Source organism: Esox lucius, chromosome 3 (assembly GCF_011004845.1).
Source record: "Esox lucius isolate fEsoLuc1 chromosome 3, fEsoLuc1.pri, whole genome shotgun sequence".
Classification (NCBI taxonomy): Eukaryota; Metazoa; Chordata; class Actinopteri; order Esociformes; family Esocidae; genus Esox; species Esox lucius.
The window spans coordinates 15,316,602-15,334,744 of NC_047571.1; the positions used below are offsets into that span (position 1 = coordinate 15,316,602).

The following is an 18,143-nucleotide window of genomic DNA, read 5'->3' on the forward strand; positions in this document are numbered from 1 at the left end:
CACACACACCCACACACACACACACACACACACACAGTTGTTGTACTTCCAAACAGGGTGTGTCACACCCCCCCTTTCTCTATATGCCTCTCCCTTTCACAGCCCGTCCTTGCTCAGACAAACCTGCACTGTTTAAGTCTGGATGTAATGTATTAAACCTAATAAAAACATTATATTTTGGTTTCTAATGTTAAGAGAATAAAGCATAGTTTAAACACATTTACAGTGTAACCAATACTAAATCCATACAAATAATTAGTTTGGAAAACGACTGGACGTTTTATCTTCATTCGATCACCACTCAAGTAGCCTACAGAAGAAAGGTAAATGGGCGTTATCGGCCTAGCTTTTGGCCAATAGGTTCTGTTAGAACAGCCTCCTTGTCTTCGTCTAGGCGTGGTCTGTCCAACAACCACGCTCTTCCGTGTAGTGAGATTAGTTGGAATATCTGTCTGCACAACAGCAGAAGTCAGGGAGGGTTCAGGGCATAAACTGGTTTGGAAATGAGTTTATACGGCTCTCAAAGTAAAATTCCGAACATCACCCGGAGGTCTAATTCTCGACAAGATTTGTCAAACGGCAGTTTCACCTTTCCCAGGAATGACCAGGTCTTCAGTGCAGGTGGTTTTCAACAGGAATTTGGAAATGGATACACCTCTCAAACGTTCACCCAGACGTCCATGGGCGGAGGTGGAGGGGCTGTGGGCTACGGAGGAGCAACAAAGTATGTTGAACTTTATATGCAGAATTCGACTATGCTAATGGGAGATAAGGACAGTCCGATCAATAGTTACATTCATTTACCGAAATCTGTTCTATAAATTGTAGATACGCCTATAGACGAGGAAAATAAATCAAATTTGTGTAATAAATATTTGACTTGTCTTACTGTCTTGCCAAATAGTTTTCAAGCAACAGATTGACCGATATTCTTTTAAGGTTTGTTTTTCTTTGTCTTTTAAGATATTTACTTTTTCAAAATGCGAACTGTTAGAGGTATTATGCTATCACTATTAGCAATTGCATGATAACAACAGGCCTACATACGCTATGTTAATAATAGTGAAAAGTGGCATAAAAAGTGGCCCAGAAGTGCTTTTCATGTGATTTGGTGGTATCTGAAACGGAAAGGTTTGATAACCATGATCTTGCCCACACCTACCGAATTGTTCTTTAATAGTGCAATGTATTACCCATAATCCAATATACCAGTATCTCATAGTAATCGATACTATAGTAATTAAAAGGTGATTGACAGGTTGCACTGCCAGTCGGGGCTTCCCACTATACTGTAGCACCAATACAATCTGCCATGGACAGAGATTATACAGAGAATTTTGTATGACAGATTATATACTGATAATAACATTGTTTAAACTTGTTTTAAGTCTGCTTTAAATTAATTACACCACCTTTAGGAATCATAAAATGTTGACTGGCATTATACAGAGAACTTTTATATCATGGTCTTGATGACAAAACTACAGTCTCACACCGATTCTATACAGCTGAGGCAATTACAAAGTTCTTAATTCATTGTTGAACTCATGCTTTCCACCCAGTCCAACAAAGGATTTAGGGGGAGATTGCATTGCTATTTTCTGGAAGTTTGGTTAAAGAATGTAATTTCAGCAATTGTTTACAATCCAGCATGAGTTTTTTGTTTTAGAGCATTGTATTACAAGATCAAAGAGCACCTAATGGATTTACTATTGAACCCGAAAAGGGCGTCTCCGTGCGGTTATCTCTACATTTTCTATGTCAAAGCCATTAGATACAGATCCCTATTTGTACCATGTTCACAAGTGAAACACATCCAGCTATAGCAAAACAAATATGAACATTAAAATACATCCTAATGTCACCTACCTTATTAAAATTGTATATAACTACATTATTAGAATATTATAATATAAATAAAAAACGTTATTACAATAGATGTTTTGTGTTACAGTATCACTAACATTGATGGTCTGTTTTCTTCTCTCTTTTTCAGTGTCCATGGCAGAGCTGCATTCCTATACAACCAGGGTCGGAAATACCTGGAGAGACTGGATGTAATTCTTCAGGCAGTAAGTCATTTACAGATAAAAACACCAGTTGACAAAATCTGTCACATAGGCAACTCTTGTGGGTAGGTTTGGGTTTGTTGACAGTACTTTTTGGGCTGCCTACTGACCGTATTGGTTGTTCTTCCCAGGGTGCTCCACAAGAGGCGGTAGACAAGCTGCTAATGATGTCCTCTGAGACCATAGGTCAGCTGAAGGAATGTGCTATTGAGCTGCAACGTATGAGACTCCCCAATGACATGATAATCCAGAAGTAAGCAAAGGTGTCGGAGAATAAGAGAGGGTGTTTTTGTGTCTCTGATACATTAAGTCACGCATGTTTTAGTTTGTTTTAAAAAAACCGATGGGACGAATCGCCTCTATTATTAATACCCCCCCCCCCCCCCCCCCCCCCCCCCCCACGCAGCATAGAGGAGCTCCAGGGCATGCAGAGTGACATCACCTCCAGCATCACCGGGGTCCCTGTGAGGGTGAACAGAGGCAGCGTGAGCTGGGAGGATAGGGGGAAGACCTACATGGATGCCATGTCTTGGATGCACCAGCAGAAGGTATTCCAACTGATGCAGCGGGGGGGGAGGCAAGCAGAACAGAGAGCAGGACAGAGAGTGCGGAAAGGGTGAAGGTTGGAGCGTGTGAAATGTGACACTACTGAGTCATGTTATCACTGTTGGACTGATCACCAGCATGCCTCTGAGAACACGCCGCGCACGCCTTGATTCCTTCTAATCCACGCCTTGCCTACACCTACAGACGCCACACCCGGCCTCTCCCTCACCCCCCCGTTCCTCTCTCTGTGTCTCAGCCCTTACATATCATTTTCTCATCATAAATCATCCCCGTCCTCCGATTGTTTTTCCTCCCAGATGTGTCATACTGACTTTGTCACTACTTGTGTTGTGTACACACTGTCCTTCTTTGTAACGCGTCAGGTTCCCGAAAAGAGTGGAAAGCTGCGAAACAGGCAACAATAAAATGTGTCCTTACTTGTCTCTCCCTCCCCCTCTCTCTTCCCGTCTGTAATGGGTGTGTGGGAGCTGTCTCCCCTCCTTCCCAACCCCACAGATTCCAATCTAACCTCCGGGTAATAACTCATAGAAACGGATCCATATTCAGGTCCAAGTGTATTCACTGCGACAGTCAAGCTCATAAAACAAACTTTTGTGTTTCAACTTACAATTGTACCTGCATAAAATAAGGGTGGATGTGGAAAGTTACAGAGAACAAAAAGAAAGTGGCTGGGGTGAGGTGGCCAAGAAACCGCTTTAGACCAGTTTTATTGTGTCTTTTTCACAGCAACCGTTTTCTTATCAAAGCAGAGTGGAGTGAGCTCTCTACAGGGGGAATAGTTGAAATAGTTTTGTGCTGTCATGCTGGACTGACACAGTAAATAATGATTTAGTGCCATCTAGAGGAAAGAGTGAGGAAAGACACCTTCATGCATTGTAACAGATTAGAGAATGTAACAGGGGTCCACCCAAAAAACATTAAATGGAAATGCCTTAAAAATTACACTTGATAGTGCTTCTTTATGGAATACGGTAAATATATTGTTAGTCAGTAATTCTGTGTGATATTATGTTAACAATAGCAAAAGTTCAGCCATTTTTGTGCCATGATGTTTGGCAGTGTCGTTGAGGCTTGTCTTTCCATCTTTAGCGTCTGATTGAGATGTCTCCATGGGGTGACGACTTAGCAACCATCGAGCAACATATCATCAACCACAACAAGTTCCACAACTCCATTCAGAGGAGCCAGGAGATGGACCGAGCCAGAAACGAACTGGTAAGGACAAAAGAGTTGAGTTGAAGTTGTGCCCAGGGTCCACCTGGTCAGGTCCCGTAGTAATGTGAAATGTCGGACCCTACTAATACTATTTGTGTTTTTCTAAGGCTCAAAATGATGACAGGGGTGGCCTAAATTCCCTGCAACAGGAATGGGACAGTATGCAGGTATATGTCCACGTTAACAACAAGTAAACATACTGAGTGATTCATTTAACCATAGGCGTTACTAGAATATTAGCCTTGAGCTCATCTTTTCTTTATCGTCTCTTCTGTCAGAAAATGTCATTTAATCGTTTGACCCAACTGAGGGACCTGCAGAACATCATTGACGAGATCTCGAAGGCCATCATGTGGGTCAATGAGAGGGAGGAGGAGGAGCTGGTATTTAATTGGGGAGACAAGGACATTGACATCTACATCCCCAAGAAACAGGAGAGCTACTCTGTAAGCCTTTACACTGTCCTGATGTCTATTCAGTACAGTCACTAGACATGCCACCATACTTCCTAGAAATCTTTTCTCTCTGTTCGCTATTTTTTAAATAACTGGAGAATAATTTATACTGAGGTTCATGCCCTGGTAACCATGATCAGCTAAGAATGGATTCTTATTGTAGTGGCTTTTTGAAGGTCCACTGACAGTCCGTCTTTTCAGAAACTGATGAGTGCCCTGGAGGTTAAGGAGAAGGATCTGAACAAACTGAAGCAGAAGGTAGACGGCCTGCTGAAAAACAACCACCCAGCCACAGACAAGATTGAGGTAAGAGTAACTTCAACCTTGCCTGGTTTTGAACATTTCCAAAACGCTTTCCCATAATTCTCAGGTTTTCCAGAAATCCCAGTTGGAAATTTCCTGGAATAAGGGGGAAATAAGCAAGAAAAACATTGAATTTGGTGCAACCCTACACATAGCCAGCGATGTTTATGGTGGTAATGCTAGCTAAACTGTCCCGTTTGTTGGAACCCTAGGCCTATATGGACACTCTTCAGACCCAGTGGAGCTGGCTGCTCCAAATTACCAAGTGTATCCATGTCCACCTGAAGGAGAATGCTGCCTACAGCCAGGTGAACACACTCGTGTACATGCTTGCATGAGTGTACATGTGCACACACACGCACACGAAAATATTTTTTACTAAGCTTCCCGGTCTACTACAGTTTTTCAAGGAGGCCAAAGAGACCCAGATCAAACTGCAGAAGGAAAATGAGAACATCCGTAAGAAGTACATCTGTGATAAAGGGACACCTCTGGAGAATCTCACTGAGCTCCTCAAGAAGCTTGAGGTACCAAATATTGAATGAACTGGGAATGTTTCAATAGAATCTCTCGCAACTGTCAAGTGGGTTGAGAGATGTCTGGATATATATTTTTAAATTGGTTGGTGGGGGTGTATAGTGGGGGGTGTTTTCATTTTGTGGTAATATAATGGACACTTTGGCTTTTATTACTTTTTATTAGCCAATTTTAAATGCCCACATTTCTTGTCAAAGTAATTATAACTATAAAACACTATTAGGCCTTGTTATAATTGTCTTTCCCAGTAGAATGATTTAACTAGGGTGGTGTAGTCTCTGTCAGCCTCAGTAAAGAGATATCAGAGATATTCCATGTTATTTCCAGTTGATAATCTGGTTAAGCGCACTCTTTCTAGCAACTTTCTGCCAGTTTTGCCTCCGAGGTGGAACAGAACCGGAATGTTTGATCTGTTTCTATGATTTACATGCTGTATCAGTAAATGTCATACGTTTACAGTCAGTGGAGATAACACATCCCTGTCCAGATATGGATGCAATGAAGATGTCAGTTGTGCTGTTTACAAAATCATTAAAAACAATGGCTCACTTGGTGGGATTGAAAAGCCTGTATTTTCGGGCTATAGCATAAGGATAATTATAGGCTATGCCTATATTTGATTGGAGCCTAAGCCTGTGTTTGTTTTCAAGTGTTACAAATAATTCTTTGTTTTATCAGATTCTGTTAGCTTGTCTATTCAATGTGATGTTGTGAGGAATCTCAGACATCATCTAAAACATGTTTATTGAAAGGGAGAAAAACTTTGACCTTGAAATTCACTTTGTATTTTCCCATGCAGAGTGATAAGGAGAGGATCATGGAAAACAACAGGCAGGTGAAACAACTGGTCAGCAAGTCCAGGAACATTGTGAGGCTGAAACCACGTAACCCTGAAGAGAAGACCAGTGGCCCTGTCATCGTACAGGCCCTGTGTGACTTCAAACAAGACCAGGTTAGACACACGCACACCCCAGAAAAAAACACACACATCCTAAATGGTGAACCAATGATCTTGCTTCAGGGTCAGTGTACACATGTATTACAATACCTATATACCCCCGCCCCCGACACACACACTTACAGTACCAAAGTATCACGGAGAAGTGGTGGAACAGCAGTTCAATGTAAAACAGACAGCATGCGCTGTGTGTCCTACAGAAAGGCATCCTGAAAGGGGACGAGGGCATCCTGAAGGACAACTCACAGCGCAGTAAGTGGCTGGTGACGGGTCCCGGAGGGCTGGACATGCTGATCCCATCCGTGTGCCTCCTCATCCCCCCTCCCAACCCCCACAGCATCGGACAGGCCAACAAGTAGGACCCCCTTCCAGCATCCACATTACAGTCATGACATTACAATAGCCTTACGGCACATAAGGCTGACCTCAGTGTAACAACACAAACAGAACACGGAGTAGTGATTCACCCTACGCTGTTCATTGCAGCATCGAGCTGTTCTACGAAGCCATCATGGGGATCTGGAATCAGATGTACATCAACATCAAGAGCCTCATCTCCTGGCAGTACTGCGTCAAAGACATCAATTACATCAACTCTCTTACCGTCCACATGGTAAGGCCGTAGACGAGACCAGCACTTCCAGCACTGCTGTGCTACAGCTGTCAGGTGTCTGGCATCGCCTTCAGCCAACGGGGGAAGACTTTTGTTGAAATCCATGAAAGCTTTTGTTTTTGCCAGTGAGAATGATGAGCACGTTTTATTCTATCGTGTGAATTGAAATCATGAGAAATGAGGTGAAATGTTGGTTTAGCAGGTAGCAGGTAAAACTGGTGCATTAGTACTACAGTCAGTGGTAACATAGATAATGAAATATTCCACAAAAAACGTTTGGAAATAAGAGCTACGTTTTTGTATGTGGATTTTAGAAATGTCTACTGCTTTTACACAATATTATTTATTTCTAACATCTAAATCCACAACAAGAATTATGTTGATGTTTATTGAGCTCTCTGCTTTCCCTTACCACAGTGGTCTTTTTAGCTTACAGTAGTTTAAAAGTATTTTCCATCCTCTCGATCTTTCCCTCTGCCAGCTGTCCCAGATGCGTCCTGAAGAGTACCGCAGCATCATAAAGAGGTTGGAGACTCACTATCAGGAGTTCCTCCACAACAGCCACGGTTCCGAGATGTTTGGAGAGGATGAGAAGAAAACCATAGAGGGCCAGTATGCTGGAGCCCAGAAACACTATGATACCATAGTCATAAACCTGCCCGCACACAGTGAGTGTCTTATGGCTTAATACCTTCCATCACCACACAGCAATCTACATAAGTTCAACGGAATTCTTATATCCCTTTCATACAAAAAACTAAGTGATTATGCTATCGAGCTGGATACATGACAACTTATTTTCTGAAACATCTCCAAAAAGCATGTCCGGATAAAATGTGCTACATTTGTTTCCAGCTGATTTTATCGATGGTCTGCCTCCATTCATTTAAAAATCGACACTTAACTGTGAATTACACGGACATAAATACAAACTAAAACTACCCCACTCTTAGCTAAACAACTAATATCAGGGAGTACCTAGTACAACTAATTGAACGCAATGGGACTAGTCACTAATAGCGGTTTTCCATTAACTGGCACAACTCAGTAATAACAGTCATTCTTCATGCTTGTTTCCAAAAATAGCTGGATAGCAACTAAAGTTGCTTTTGAATTCTACTGTGTGTCATGAAAGTCTGCTATTGTCCAAATTATTCCATTTTAATTTCACAGATCAAAATATAGATATTCAGAAGCCGGTGAAGAAAGAGGTTGTTAAATTGGTATTGGAGCCAGTACCATCACCATCGCCCAAGCCTGAACCACCCATCAAGGCGGACACTATCCAGACTACCAAGACTGAGACATCTAGCCTGAGCTTGACCTTGCTCAGTGACCTCCAGTATCTCAGAAACAGACTGGAGCTGGCAGAGTCTGGCATCAGCCAACACCTTCATGTGCCCCTGGGGGAGAACAGTGTGCAGGAGTGCTCACAGCGCCTCGTTAAGCTGGAGGTATTCCAATGTAGAACAGACATTTAGACAGAGCAAAAACATAGCAATATGTTAAAAAACTGTAAATACATGTTTAACAGAGGGAACTATGAAACGGGAGGATACTTTCATCCCCCAAAAAAACAAATTGCTGGCACACTGGCATTGGTGGCTCCTTGAGCTTTGAATAAATGTTGAAATCCCCTAAATGCATGTGTTATGTCTGTGCCTCTTGAATCAGGGCATTCACCATGAGTTGGATGTTCTGAGTGATGAGTACCTGAGGCTAAGGAAGAGAGTTCTGAGGCAGCTAGAAGGGACGGCGGTAGACTCAAAGCAGGCCACTTTCCTCACGAAAGAGCTTGACAACCTCAACCAGAAACTGGGTGACCTGCCGGGCCTGTCCTCTGCCTACATTCAGAGGTGTGTCTGGTCTCGGGAGTTTCTATTTTCGGGTCTTCTTCCTGTGCTAGCGGTTGAGGTGTTCTTGTAACGTGGGTGTGTGTGTCTTGCCCGTGTAGACTGTCATATCTAAAGAACCTGCTCCAGAACCTCCTCCAGGCTGAGGATATCATCAAGGTCCATGAGGCCCGTCTGACGGAGAAGGAGACCACCTCCTTGGACCTGAACGAGTTGGAGCAGTACAAGGTCACCCTCAAGGTTAGACACGCCGTCGATCATCACTCCTGTCCATTCATATACTTCAGTCGATGGATTGTTGCTATAGCATATGTTACGTTTGACTTTGCGCCGCCTAATAAATGAATGGGATATGTGACGTCTCAGGTTTTAAGTGCTGTGCTACAAAATGAGTGGCATTGTGAAAACCAGTGTACTTCAACAAGCTGACTGTCCAGTAGGGTGTTCATCCTGAGGCTTGTCGGTTTTCTGCCCCTAAAGCAAATGAAATCTGATATGGAACGTAAGAGGGACTTGCTGAAGGCCATGGAGAGTGACCTGCGTAACGCAGTTCAGGTGAACAGCCAGATCTCAGCCTCTTTCCACAAGTGTGACGTGGACCTGTCCAAGTACGCTGACTTGACGGGTCAGATGTCTGACCGCTGGAATCGCATCCAGACCCAGATCGACAGCAGGTGGGAGGGGTCAAAACAAATTCTTCTTACACACGCTCCCGCAAGCTCGTTAACGCACATTAAATGTCTCCCATGCAACCCGTCTGATGAATGACTTGATTAGTAAATGTAAACTGACCGTACGACTGACTTCTCCCTCCTGTCACCATTGTCTTCCCCTTCTTCAGAGTTTGGGACCTGGAGAAGCAGGAGAAACAGCTGAAACATTATCAGCAGAGCAGTGGAGTGGTAGACCAATGGATAGACAGCGCTAGGCAGCGTCAGGACACCTTGCAGACAGCTAAGCACAGCGACATACCAGCCCTCATGGAGCACCTCAAACAACAGAAGGTAGGTCATTGCACCGCAATAAAATATTTATTGCCATTACTTTATAGTGCAATTGACTAGAGTGTCTGGATTATTGTCTCAGGTATGACTGATAGAGTTGAATGCACTTGTGACAAGATATTTATGTTTGATGGACAGGTGCTGCACAGTGAGATTAAGGGGAAGAAGGAGAAGGTAGAGGATGTGCAGAAGGATGCCGACACCTGTGCTTCTTCCATCAAAGTAAATGTAGTTCGACTTGAGTCACTGATACGTGGCAAACTGTATTGGTTCTTCAAAGTCATTTGGGCATTTTGCTCTATTCTGGTGAAATAATCAAACAAGTGCACATTTAAATCAAACATGCCATAGCATGTTAAAATACATCGTTTAACTGTCTTCATTTGGTTCTCCTTTTCAGGATTATGAGTTGCAGCTGGCCTCTTATAGTGCTGGCCTGGAGACCCTGCTGAACATCCCTGTTAAGAGAACTGTGTTGCAGTCCCCTGCCACTGTGGTCAGACAAGAGGTAAAGGACCAGTCTGTCCACCAGGGTTCAGTAGAAAGTGTTACATTTTTTCAGGTCCCATGCTCAAAACGCCTTTCAAAGTGTGATCAGTTTAGCTTTTCAGAGAATAATTATTCTAAATCTTGATGGTGAGTGCTGATCCTAGATGTTTTATGAATATAGACCCCAGTTTTTACCCTGGTAATGTGGGTAAATGGGATTAAAACCCATGAGGTGATATAACTCCGTACATTAGTTATTGTGATGTTAATACCAATGTCAATGCTGGCAGTTAACATTGTTCCCCTGGAAGTGTGTGGTTTTCTGTCTATTAACTCTTAGCTGCAACCCCACTAGGCTGCTGACATCCAGTCTCGTTACATTGAGCTCCTGACCCGCTCCAGTGACTATTACAAGTTTCTAGGGGAAATGCTCAAGAACATGGAGGAAATGAAGGTATGATTTGAACTGAAAGTAATGGTGTCATAATATGCAGTTTATGGATGTCTTCTAAATTAAATTATAATTATCTTCCATTCAGGGTCCAAAATTAGCACTCGCCAGCCGATAAATGTGGGTATATTTTGTCTTTGGCCAGTAAATTGTGGACTGGCATAAATTGTGTAGATTGCGGACTCTACACTGGCGGGTAGAAGAAAATCATTTCCTACACATGCTGCTGGTTTGCTATCACTTCAGTCTGCTGGATCTGCCGTGCATGTGTCGTGCTCGTGCGTAGTACGTAACGTTAATTGCGTCAGTCATCAAACAGCATTTCTTTGTGATAAAGTAGCTAAAACCTGAGGTAGGCTTACTTGTTGGCAGTTTAAGCAAACCCAGCCATCATGTGGAGGTTTATTTATAGTGGAGCCACCAACAAGGAAAAACCAAACTGTCCAGGCCGAGGAGACCACTCCTACCATGGCTAATGCAAGCACCCCGAAGTCATCTCATCCACGCAAAATAATGAGGAACTTGTGAAACTCTGTGTAAGATGGCGATACAATGAAGTTGTTTCCAAAAACATGGCTGGAGGGGGTAATGTTTTGCTGTGTGTCTTGTCAATGCAAAGGAAAAGAGCAGAGGCAATTCCTTCGTTGGCACTACAACCATGAAACTGGAGAATATATTAATGAATTCAAATGTGTTACACTTTAGTGTTGAAACAGTAGTATTTCTGCATACAGATAATGTTACTACCATTATTACTGCACACTACTATAATATTGATTGAGAATCGCATGCGAGACTAAGATGACATGCTAAATACTACTAATAGCAAATAGTAACAAGCAATGCATTTTTTGTCTGGTAAAAAATCTGTCTGGCTGGTTTTCATCTACCAATGGCATTGGCTGGTATGCCAAAAAGTTTATTTTGGACCCTGCATCCATTTCTGCCAGTGGCAATGATTGGGTTTCCATAATCCGATCCTACATATGTTTTTAAGGGCAACTAAGTGTGATTGCAACAACTGTTTCATCATGTCTCCCTTTCCCCCACCCTCCTAGATAAGAAACACCAAGATTGAGATGCTAGAGGAGGAGCTTAGCCGTCTGAAGGAGGACATAAAAGGCCGCAGCCAGAAGTATCGTTTGTTGGAGGACGCCCTGGCACGCTCCAAGCTGGAGCTCACCCAGTCTAAAGAACAGCTCCTCTCCATTGAGGAGGTTAAGAGGACTACCGTCATACAGGCGAATGCAACCAAGGAGAGCCTGGACACCACTGCCAGCCAGCTGACTGAGCTCAGTGACAAGCTGTCGCGCCTCACCTACCAGCTGGACGAGGAGAAGAGGAAGAGGAGGTTGGCCGAGGAGCGTTATTCAAGCCAGCAGGAGGAGTATGAGGCGGCCGTGCGTCGACGCCAAAAAGAGCTGGATGAACTCAACTGGTCCAAGATCGACCTGGAAAAGGCTGTGAAAGACAAGGAGCGTGAGCTAGAGAGGCTCAAGATGCAGCTGGAAGAGGAGGCCACAAGGAGGCGTGGAGCAGAGCAGGAGATCTCTAAGGTAAGAACCCAGTGCAACCAGGAGATAAGTAACCTTAAGCAAACGTACCAGTCGGAGATCCACGTTACCAAGACCACCATCCTAAAAGCTTCTCAGCAGAAAGAGGAGGACACGGTTGAGCTCAAACTACAGATCGAGAGACTAGAAGCAGATAAGAGAGATCTTGAAGAGGATTTGAGAAGGTTAAGGCTATCTGTGACTCAGACCGAGGAGATGAGGAGAAAGGCAGAGGTAGCAGCTGATCAGCAGAGATCTTCAACAACAGAGGAGTCAAGGAAGAGGCGAGAGCTGGAGATCCAGCTTCAGACCATGGTCACCGAAAGAAGAGAAGAGGAGCTGAGGCAGAAGGAGGAACTGGCCAATGCCAACAGGAGCAGCCAGGAAAAGAGCAGGCAGATTAGCCTGCTGACACACAACCTGGAAGAGGAGGGCAAGAGAAGGAGTGCCCTGGATATAGAGGTTGCCAAGCTTAAGCAATCCTATACTGAGTTGCAGACCAGTTATTCCACTTCTCAGGAGGTCATCAACAAGCTCAAGCTCTCAGAACATGAGATCCACCTCGTCCGAGCAGAGCTGGAGAAGCAGACCAATGAGAGGAACAAGGCTGAGACCAATGCCACCAGGCTGCAGAGTCGCATCCGGGAACTGCAGGCCATGGTGGATGGTCTGGAATTGGAAGTGGAGGCTCAGAAGAAAGCCACCCAGGATGAGTTCACCCGCAGGAAGATAATTGAGTCTGAGCTGGAGAAGATGACCCAGACCTGCAGAGAGCACAATACCACCATCAACACCCTCCGGGCCAGGCAGGAAGAGGTGTCCACCTCAGGAAGGAAGTATGAGCAGGACCTCCGAGCTCTTCAGGAGGCTCTGGACAAGAGCCTGAGGAGCCACAAGGCTACCACGGAGAGCCTTGATCAGGTATCAGCAGAGCTAAAGGCTCTCCAACAGCAGCTTTTCCAAGAGCAGACAAAGGTCCGTGAGTTAAATCTCCGCAACGAGAGCCTGTATAAAACCATTGAAGAGAAGAGCCTGCTTCTCAATGATGCCAATACAGAAATCAATAAACTTCAGAGTCTGACCCAGAAGCTGACCAAGGAGAGGCTGAGGTTGGAGGAGGAACTGAGAGGAGTAAAGCAGGAGAAAGAGCTACTCAAACTTGCCAGAGATAGTGTTGATGGAGAGAGCGCATCAAAGATTTCTTCCTTGCAAGTCCAGCTCCAAAGTAGCAGCAAGATGACTCTGGAACTTCAATCTCTCATTAAGGACCTGACGAAGGAGAGAGAAAAGCTAAAATTGGATTTAGACAAAGTACAAAAGCAATTTCTTGAGGTATTTTGATTGATCTGACAGGTCAACTCCAAATTATTTCAGCAACTGCATGAATGGGTGGCACTAAGAGGATCAAGTTTAAATGATTCCCATAAGGAATCAGTGTTTTCTGATTCTGATCTTGATCCAGAAAGTTTGGGTAAACTTTTGCATGAGAAAATTTATTTGCTTTTCTTTGCTACAACAATAATAACACTTGTAATTTTGTAACTTAACTATTTATTAATTATCAACAACTACATTAACTGGAATAATAATGATATTCTATGGTTTGCACTACTACCACTCATCACTTCTTTAAGATATCTTCAGTACATCACAACCTTCATCTTTTATACTACCAATATAAAATATGTAAAAATGTAAACTTGCTTTTCTCTTTTTGCATTCCAGACCTCTACGATGGTGCAGCAGTCCCAGACCCACTACAAAGAGATCCTGTCTGAGAGGGACAGTCTCCTGATCAAGCTGAAGCAGCTGGAACAGGACAAGACCCGCCAGGGTCGCTATGAAGAGGAACTGAACCGCATCAAAGTTACTTTGGAGACAGAGTTACGAAACAAACAGCATCTCCAAGAAGAAAGAGACAAGATGCAAAAAGACTTCACCTATTGGAAGAGCCAGTATGAACTTAAGGAGGGGCAGATGAGGCAATGCGACTCAGACAAAAACAAGATAGAGAGGGAGAGACTCTCCCTGAAGAGCGAGCTGGAGCGAATGTTGTTGGAGCTGAGGACCATGGAGGAGAGGTATAAGGGTAGGCTGCAGAACTCTGAGAGGGAGTTGTCAGACCTGGCCCTAAAGAGAGACGCACTGGAGAGGGAGCTTAGGAGGCTGCAGCAAAGGCCTGACTCCATGAGCATCCAAACACAGACATACGACAAAGTGGTCACTGTGGATCCCTCCAAGCTGGTGTTTGACGGAGTTCGCCGCAAGGTCACCGCTCACCAGCTGTGTGATTGTGGCATTATTACTAAAGAAACCTTAGAGCAACTGCTGAACGGAAAGAGGACTGTGGAAGATGTGTCAGTTGACATCCAACGCAACCTCAAGGGAACAGGTATCATTGCAGGTATGGTTAAAGGTGGTGAAAGGGTGTCCATCACTGACGCTAAGACCAAGAACCTAATTAGCCCAGAGAGTGCCCTAATGCTGCTGGAGGCCCAAGCCGCCACTGGCAACATCATTGACCCCAAGTTTAATGAGAAGATGTCAGTTGATGCCGCCTGCTCAAGAGGGGTGGTGGACACAGATGATAGAGATGCCTTGATGACAGCCGAAGCAGCCAGTACAGGCTTCAAAGACCCATACAGTGGTAAGTTGCTGTCCATTGGACAGGCTCTAAAGCAGAACCGTCTGGACAAGGAGACTGCCATCCGTTTGCTGCAGGCTCAAGAGTCTGTTGGTGGTATCCTGGACCCAGTCCTGAGTGTGTTCCTTCCCAAAGACCTTGCACTTGACCGCAACCTTGTTGACGAGGATCTCTACAGGTCTTTAAACAAGAAACCTGCCTGCTATCTGGACCCAATCACTCAGAAAAAGATTAGCTACGGTGATCTGAGGCTGAATTGTTGGACGGAGCCATCTTCTGGCATGCTTCTCATTTCAGCTCCGGAAAAGTGCAAGACTGTAAAGGGTCTTAGGGGCAATGTGAATGTTGATGATCTGGTCAAATCCAACCTAATTTCTGCAAAAGATGTGCAGACACTCAGCAGCCAGCAAATTGAGGACAAGCTTAAGAACTACCTGCATGGTTCTTCCTGTATAGCTGGGATCTATGATGAGGCCAACAACAGAACCATGAGCATCTATCAGGCCATGCAGGATGGTCTGCTCAGACGAGGTACCACCCTAGAGCTCCTGGAAGCCCAGGCGGCCTCTGGCTTCATAATTGACCCTGTCAACAATGTCTTCCTGACTGTGGAGGAAGCCTGGAAAAGAGGCCTTGTAGGCAAAGAGTACAAGGACAAGCTGATGTCTGCAGAGAGGGCCGTCACTGGATACACAGACCCCCACACTGGTATGACCATCTCCCTCTTTCAAGCTATTGAAAAGGATCTAATTGAGAAGGGCCATGGAATCAGGTTGTTAGAGGCTCAGATCGCCAGCGGTGGCATTATCGACCCGAAGGAGAGCCACCGTATTGATGTAGACATTGCTTACAAGAGGGGCTACTTCGATGAGGAGATGAACCAAATCCTCACCTATGAAGGGGATGACACCAAGGGCTTTTTTGACCCCAACACCCAAGAGAACTTGACCTATCTGCAGCTAAAGGAACGTTGTATAACTGACCCTAAGACCGGCCTTGTGCTTCTGCCTTTGAAAGACAAGAAGAACAAGTCCAAGCAGACGGTTCAGGAAACCAGCCAAAAGAACATCCTTCGTAAGAGGAGGGTAGTAATTGTAGACCCTGACACTGGAATGGAGATGACCGTAAGAGAAGCCTACAATAAGGAGCTCATCGACTACGACACCTTTTTGGATCTCTCAGAGCAGGAATGTGAATGGGAGGAGATCACCATAACTTCTTCTGATGGTTCAGCCCGCCTAGTGCTGGTGGACCGGAAGACCGGCACACAGTATGACATCCAGGACTGCCTGGACCGTGGCATCATTGGCCAGACCTCCCTTGAGCAGTATCGCTTAGGAACCATTACTCTTCCCCAATTCGCTGACCTTGTCACCAGTGGGAGCAGTCAAAGCGAGCTGTCAATCACTGCTTGCAACATGGAGAACCTGGCCACTTGCAGCAGCCCCGCCCAAGCCAGACCCACTTCTCCCACTGTGCGCAAGCGCTTAAACAGTATCTCCATCACTTTCTCCCCACCTGAGGAGATTGACGAAGGGAGCCCCATAGCAGCCATCTTTGACACTGAGACAGTGGAGAAGATCACCATCTCAGAGGCTCTGCGGAGGGGATTAGTGGACACCATTACAGTTCAAAGGCTTCTGGAGGCCCAGGCCTGTACTGGAGGCATTATCAACCCAGCTAGTGGTCAGCGACTTAACCTGCAGGATGCAGTCCACCAGGGCATCATCACTGACGACATGGCCACCAAGCTTAAGCCAGCCCAGAAAGCCTTCAATGGCTTTGAGGACGTGAAAACCAAGAGAAAGATGTCTGCGGCTGAGGCCATGAAGGAGAAATGGCTGCCTTATGAGGCTGGCACAAGGTTCATGGAGTTTCAGTATGTGACAGGAGGACTGATAGATCCTGGCACAGGGCGAAAGACCAGCATTGAGGAGGCAATCAGGAGGGGATGGCTCGATGGAAGAGGAGCACAGAAGCTCCAGGACACGAGGAGTCATATCAAGAACCTGACCTGTCCCAAGACCAAGCTGAAGATCTCCTACAAAGAGGCCATGGATAGCTGCATGGTGGAGGAAAGCAACGGAATGAAACTCCTCCAGGCTTCCTCCATTTCTAGCAAGGGCATTAGCAGCCCTTACAATGTGTCCAACCCAGGCTCTCGTTCGGGCTCTCGGTCTGGCTCGCGTACAGGGTCCAGGAGTGGTTCCCGCAGGGGCAGTGTGGATTACTCCTCCAGCTTCAGCACCTTCACAGCTGCAACCACCACCTTAAGCACCAACTCTAAGTTCTAATATAAAGAACACATAATATTATACCAAAGGAGTGTGTGTAGTGCATGAGGAAAGATTTTGTCTATAATGTGGCAAATTTGTTATTGTTGAGGAAGAGAATATTTGATTAGATTAGGATGGTATTTTTTGCATCGATTATTTTTTGTCACTTGTCTGGTTGAGGGAATAAAGGTTATATTTTGGGTAATAGTTTGTTAGAATTATATCTTGAATAATTGTTTACAACATTAGTGAGAAGAAATTTTGTTTTGAAATGTAACATTTTAACACACAATATAAATCTACAATTGTAGATTGTGATTTATGTAGACCATTTACTTTTTTAACAAACCATTTTGTCTGTGGGCCACATTTTTTCCATATCATACATTTCCCGGATCTGGAGTTTCCATAAACGTTTGCATGTGTGGATAACATTCTGTATGTCAATTTTCTGCTACAGCGTAATTGTAGAGCATGCTACACTGGCGAGTTCAATAAAGTTAGATTAAAGCTGAATCATTGTCTGCATCATCACTTAAAGACGCATTCTGATGAAAAACAAACAATTTTCCCTCCATTTTGGTCTGGACGTGTAATATGTTGTAGTACCATTTTACCTCAGGCTATCTTACATTTTCAAGTTTGAAAGTAAACATGTTATTCCCAATCTTTTTGTGATACAGGATAATTTAGCGTGTAACGTTACGCCCAACCCACGGTACCGTACGCTGACCGTCAGGAAGAAGCGCGTTGTACAGATTCGCTGTGATACCTGTTTGTATGAACATTTCAGTTGAAAGAATCACTACATAACTGCGAACTACCAATTAATACTGTTAACAGGAATGAGCTGTTGGCTGCACCGTAGACCAGCCTACTTCGGTGAAGAAGTGGTGACAGAAGTGCTGTTTTATCAACAACAGTCAACTAACTTCCTATGTTACTGGTATACAAAAATGCTGCTTAACTGGAGATTTAAATAAAGCTGGAAGATTCTACAATATTTGTATATTAATATCACAACTTGCCTTTGCAGCTGTTACTTCTCGACTTCGGCTCACTAAACATAAGTTGGAAAAGCTCCAAGTAGGGCTATTATAATTTCGATATCGACGTAGGGTCCCGTTTCAAGAGAAATGCTTTCTCAGCTAAACAT

The 18,143-nt window shown here is 44.4% G+C and overlaps 1 protein-coding gene across 2 annotated transcripts; it reads left to right on the forward strand.

Annotated features, from left to right (window-relative positions):
- Positions 1 to 435: 435 nt before the first annotated feature.
- Positions 436 to 17,503, forward strand: dspa (desmoplakin a). Of its 2 annotated transcripts, none has more exons than XM_010884353.3 (24): positions 436 to 724; positions 1,997 to 2,072; positions 2,201 to 2,322; positions 2,476 to 2,617; positions 3,726 to 3,851; positions 3,959 to 4,018; positions 4,130 to 4,297; positions 4,508 to 4,612; positions 4,822 to 4,917; positions 5,011 to 5,136; positions 5,946 to 6,098; positions 6,305 to 6,459; positions 6,591 to 6,717; positions 7,199 to 7,385; positions 7,891 to 8,171; positions 8,392 to 8,573; positions 8,672 to 8,810; positions 9,051 to 9,244; positions 9,412 to 9,574; positions 9,713 to 9,796; positions 9,975 to 10,082; positions 10,419 to 10,517; positions 11,573 to 13,399; positions 13,793 to 17,503. In XM_010884353.3, exons 1-24 carry the CDS (start codon positions 504 to 506, stop codon positions 17,003 to 17,005), a joined length of 8,154 nt encoding a protein of 2,717 aa, XP_010882655.1. In that variant the 5' UTR covers positions 436 to 503; the 3' UTR covers positions 17,006 to 17,503. The 2 variants fall into 2 exon arrangements, with proteins under 2 accessions (XP_010882655.1, XP_010882663.1); XM_010884361.3 differs by having other exon boundaries at positions 437 to 724; positions 11,573 to 12,070.
- The last annotated feature ends 640 nt before the right edge of the window (positions 17,504 to 18,143 follow it).